General features: G+C 27.8%; 1 protein-coding gene across 2 annotated transcripts in view; it reads right to left on the reverse strand.

Annotated features, from left to right (window-relative positions):
• LOC112684516 (multiple inositol polyphosphate phosphatase 1-like) overlaps nucleotides 1-4,408 on the reverse strand; it is an 8,597-nt gene extending 4,189 nt beyond the window's left edge. Inside the window, exons 1-2 of one of the 2 annotated variants that reach the window (XM_025556070.1) lie at nucleotides 4,205-4,408; nucleotides 3,849-4,141 (exon numbers count right to left, since the gene is read on the reverse strand). In XM_025556070.1, the coding sequence (XP_025411855.1) occupies nucleotides 3,849-4,141; nucleotides 4,205-4,361 (450 nt within the window). In that variant the 5' untranslated portion in view covers nucleotides 4,362-4,408. The remainder of the gene's footprint in view (nucleotides 1-3,848; nucleotides 4,142-4,204) is intronic. The other variant, XM_025556071.1, reaches the window with a different exon arrangement.
• Nucleotides 4,409-5,913: the final 1,505 nt, after the last annotated feature.

A 5,913-nucleotide genomic window follows, 5' to 3' on the forward strand; every position in this document is an offset into this window, starting at 1 on the left:
ATTATTATTATTATTATTATTATTATTATTATTATTATTATTATTATTATGAATAAAAGTTAACAAAATAAAAAAAGCTATACGGACTTTACGTTTTGTTACAATATTTATTAAAAAATAATAATGTAATTTTTTTATTTCATGAAAATAGAAGGTATTATGAATGGTTAAAAAAAATAATTATAAATATATTAAATATATATTATATCAACCTATTATTATTTCTTTGAGTTAGGTTAAGTTATTTTATTCAAACTCATAGTAAGAATTTGTAAAATATTTTGTAATATTGTGTAATATTATGATTCGATGAAATAAATATCTTTAATTTAAAATTTAATTTTAATTAAGAATCAAAGTTAATACTGGCTACTGTTGTAGCTACAAATTTGTATAAACATTAATTATATTTAATACTTAATAGACAAGATAGGTGATATACTCATTGTAAATTGTAATATATTAATAAACATACAAAAATAATGATAATAATATTACAAATTCACTTATTATATGTATTACACTATTATAGTTTACAACAAAAAATAATAAAAATATAAAAAGATTTAACTTTTATTTTTCTGAACCGACAAATGGACAAACAAAATATTCATTACTATAGTTTTACTAGTCTAAATAACTGACCTAAATTAACCCTTTTATAATTAAGGTTACGGTTTTTTATTTTTGGAAATAAAGGTTCCGGTTTCAATTACGGTTCCTAAATTTTAAAGGTTAACCGGTTCTATTACCGGTTCTTTTCGGTTACGGTTCTGGTCCCTGCTTAGAGCATCAAGTTTATTTTGGAAAATAACCCGAAATATCTGCGTTTACGGATAATTTCGGGGGCCTATGCCAACACAGCAAAATTAATAGAACTTAATACCATAGACTTATAATAGATTATTAGACTATTATAATTATAATACTGTTGCTTAATACAGACGAAAATATAGGTAAGGAATAAAATCGGGAAAAATATTCTTTAAATAATTCTAAACATGAATCCAATTATTTAAAAATGATATTGATAAATATATACCTTATGTGCAAAATCTCGTTACATATCTATCACATAACAGTCACGCTGTGAAATGAAAAGTTTATCATTTTCCTTCAGTGAACACTCTGACTACACACGGACGCTTTTATAATTCAAATGCTAATCGCAGATGTCACATTGATTTCTCGTTAAGTGCAATTAGTCATCTATGGAACGTTACACTACTTAAATATTCTTAATAATTCTGTAAAAAAATTCAAAAGTTACGTTCGAGAGACTTCATACGAATTCTATTGCACAAATTATCACAATTTATATCCGCCAATGCGGGAATTGATCTTGGTATCCTAACCCACCTAACTACAAGCTTAACCTATCGGGACACTACTTAATTAGCAACTAATGTCGAATCTCGACTGTTTAAATTGTTTCAAACCTGTGATGATAATATTGTACATTTTATGATAGCCTTTCCTCTGTATAATATCTATGATATTATACCAACACTAAAGTCAGCGGATGAGAGGTACTACTCTTCAGTGGTATACGCAGTACGCAGGATTTCTAAATTGGAAGGGGGAGATTGAAAAATGAAAATAAATTAGTACCACCCAGTAGAATGTAGAGATACAATTATGTTTTAAATAACTAAGTGAACATACTATACTACTATATTATATGAAATATGAAACTGTGCATATGGACCACTACAATCAATAATCATAAATTATTGAAAAATTATATACATCAGGTAGGTACATGAAACGACACAAAAAAATTAGTATATGGTTGGTGGAAGGGTAACGCTTCAGATTCTTGGCATCTCACAGTGCTTACATCATAGTACCTACTTTTAAACCAATATATTATACTTTAAGTGTAAGTAGGTCCCTATGATTATGTATATTAGGTATTTAACTAAGTACCTTAACTTAATAACTATCCTATAAAAGCAGGGTAAAGTACGGCCACAAACACTAGATATCATTAGCCACCAACGAGTCTTTTTATAAGTGCATATTTTTATGTAAGTATATACTTTTTATAAGTATAAAAAAATCAGCACAAACACAAATAAATAAATTGAAAAATCAATGAAATACGCATGTGCTGCTACCGATACTTGTCATTAAACACTTACATCGAACGGTCACAAGTTGCGAGTGCAACCGCGAGTAGAGTAGAGTCGTGTAGGGGGTAGCTATTTGTCGTTAACAGCGTTCTATTCACTCATACTCCCGGTTTTACTAATACTAAGCACTATTTTTTCTGTTTACACGCAATGTGCAAGTACGAGTGCCAAGTACTAATGACAAGTACTACGCAGGCTGTAAACCTGGAATAACGCAGGACACCGGGATGCGGTATGTTAGAACAGAAATGTACATTGGTGAAATATTGTTTATGGACTTTTTCCTTATCAGCAATAGCCAATAGGTACCGTGTGCTTGTGTATATTATATATTATAGTTGATTATTTAAACTATTGATAGTTTTTCAGTTTTCTATAAAACCCGGAGGATTCATAAATATCACATTATATTAAAATTAAATATGCATATATATATATATATATTTTTTTTTTTATATTATAAACTCATTTAGAATTTCACATATTTGTAGGTCGGTGGCTTTCCACGACGACCCATCTTAATTAAATACTAATTAAACTATTAATTAACTTTATTAATTAAATAACATAAGTAGTAAGAATAACATAACATAAGTAGCGTCGTAAGCGTAACTGTAATAATTATAATTTAGTAGTGTAGACAGCAGTGGTAGCAGAGGGAGTTGGCAGTGTTAACAACTACCTTCTACATTTTAAAAATCGTTGTAACTTCTTTGTTAAGTTACACGCTCTTATTATAAATTACTAGGACTCGGATTTAAATGCCTTAAAAATATAAAAAATATGCCCTCTCAAAAAATGCGTTTATGAATTAAAAACTCTAAAAAATGCCCTAAAAATATAAAAAAAAGCCTTTTCAAAAAATGCATTATTTATTAAATAAATTCAAATTATTATTAAAAAATGAGTAAAAAATGAAATTTTATTTACATTACACTATAAAAAAAAAAAAATTAAAATCAAAAAATGAATTAAAAATTAAATTACATATTTGAATTGCACTGTACGATTAGAATTTTTTTTAAGATTTGGAATTTGAAATTCCTCCAGTTTTTTTTTCTTACCTATATTGGGTATATGTAAACTCCGCCAGTTTTTTTGTGTTTTACCTGTGAATCCTTTCATAGTCATCTAAGAAATTCGTTTTATAAAAGTCATCGAATGTTCATATTTTTAGTAAAGTTCTTATCGAATTTCAAACCCAAACTTATATAAAACTAAGTTGTATATCTTAAGTAAACAAGCTAAAAATTCGAAATAAAAAAAAATGACAGTGTTACAGGATGTTATAAATAGATGGAATAATACAAGACTTAGAATAATTATAAATTGTATCGCATCATTTTCGTTTACATACATGACATAACTATATATTTTTGGATTATTAGGTAAAACGATAATTTATTATGATTTTTTTACTGTGATTTAAATATTTAATGTGAACGATATATTATATTATAATTTTTTTTTTTTTAATAATTATAATATATATAATATATTCTATTATGATATATATAATATAAATTATAATAACGATATATTATATTATAATTTTTTTTTTTTTTAATAATTATATCATTAATTTTATACTACTACTTGATTTTCTTTACTGGCGGAGTTTACATGAACTAAATTTTACCTGATTTTTTTTAGTGGCGGAGTTTACATGCACTCAAATATATATTTCAAAATAGGTATATTGATAAATATTACCTTAAAATCTTGGGTATTAAAATTGTCCTTAAATATTTCATTGTATAAGTTCCGTATATTTTTTCCCAAAAATATCATATCATTATAACCTTGTTCACTCAATTTAGCCGCATGTTCTTCTTTCAAATAGAAAATCCATGAATTTAATTTATCAATTTCCTCATTTTTCAACTGGGATCTCATTTTATTTATTAATCGATAACTATTTAATTTCGACATATTGGCTATTACTTTTTTTGAAGGATACCTTGTACCATGTCTAATAACCATCCATATTTGTAATACCTCGCAGTCTAATAATTATATCCACCACGTTAAAATGATTATTATTGAATATTTAAAATAGTAATACTTACTCGATTCTGGAAAAGGAACAACGGGTGACACATACTTATAAACAGTTGCTGTAGAAAAAAATCGATACCGATTATTAATATGTTCATAGAGTTTATATGGATAGCATTTTACAAAATTAAATAAAATTTGCAAAATTATAATTACTAATAGTTTCATGCTTTATAATAGTTTAAAATAAAAGTTTGAGAACTAAAAAGAAAACCATAAACTGAGTGGCACTCAAATGGTAGTTTGCATTTTTATTTTATTTTATTTTTTATTATTAATTTTTCCATTTTTAACATCTGGGTAAATATCAATAAAGATTAATAAAGATGTTCTTATGTGTTTTTAAATGTATGGTCTTGGTTTTTACCAAACTAGTAAGTTTATTTTGTCAAATATGTGTAAATAAAATATATTTTAAGTCAGTAGCGCCGAATGTAATTGAAACAGACAATTCAAATAATTATATTGATCCTCACCTCTTCCACTTACTACCCTCTCAAATACCTAAATATTTTATTATATATAAGTAGCATATAACAAGGCTTAACAAAAAAATATATATATAAATAAATAAACAAACAAATAAATAAATGAACAAATGAAAAAAATATATAGATATATAAGAAAATAAATAAATAGATATGTAACAAATAAAAAGTACAGAAAAATTCTTCGTAATTAAAAATAACAATCTATAGTCGAACATCCAAGTTGGCCAACCATTCAGCTTCGATACTTCCGCCTAAGTGAATACCCAGCACCACTCCTGTATATTTCCTTAGTGGACAGGATTCTACAATGTGTCTCACCACCTGAAGCTCTCCGCAATCACAAAACGGGGAATCAGTTATCCCCCACTTATAAAGCAGGTAATTGCACTCACCCTGCTCTGTCCTAATTCTGTTAGTTGTTGTCCAGATCGTGCGTTTAAGTTCGAAATCTGGTAGTTTCTTAGTGGGATCTTTGATGAGTATTGAATTGTTGACTGAGGCTTCTATCCACTGCATTAACCCCCGCTTTTTCATGTCCAATTCAGTATCAAAAAAATTGTCTCACCCGGTTTCTTGATTTCAGTCTTTTAGATGGGTTATTGAAGATATCTGCGTGAGCTGAGAGGTTAGAGTTTGCTTTAATCTTAAGTATTAAGAAACAGGTTGCTGCTTATCTTCTTAAGTTAGTTGGTACAATGTGTGCTAAGACTGGTAACCAATGAGTTTGTGTACTTTTTATTGTACTTAAAATTATCTTCATTGTTTGATTCATTTATGTGTCGATTTTCTTACAATGCATACTTCTTGACCATGTGAGAGCGCAATACTCGGCTGTATTGTATACTTGAGTCAGAGCTGATGTTCTTAGAATGTTTGCATTACATCCCCAACTTATTCCTGCCAGTTTATTATTCCGTGATTTAAGTTTGTCTTTAAGGGCTTCTAAGTGCTGATTGTAAGTCAAAGTCCTGTGGAGTTTTACTCCCAAATATCTAGAAAAATTGTTATCAGGAATGTGGATCCCGTTTACCATAACTTGTAATTTAGTATTGGCCTCACGGTTATTAAGGTGAAAGGCGATGGCTATCGATTTACTGGAATTTAAGGTAAAGTGCCAGGTTTTGAAATATTTTTAAAGTATCGCAATATCCTTGCCAAGAGTCCTTTCTATTTCAATCAAAGTTGTACCTTGTGCAACTAAGCCCACGTCATCCACATAGATAAACTTC

This window comes from Sipha flava, unplaced genomic scaffold, assembly GCF_003268045.1.
Source record: "Sipha flava isolate LNK unplaced genomic scaffold, YSA_version1 250_pilon_pilon, whole genome shotgun sequence".
In the NCBI taxonomy this organism is placed as follows: domain Eukaryota; kingdom Metazoa; phylum Arthropoda; class Insecta; order Hemiptera; family Aphididae; genus Sipha; species Sipha flava.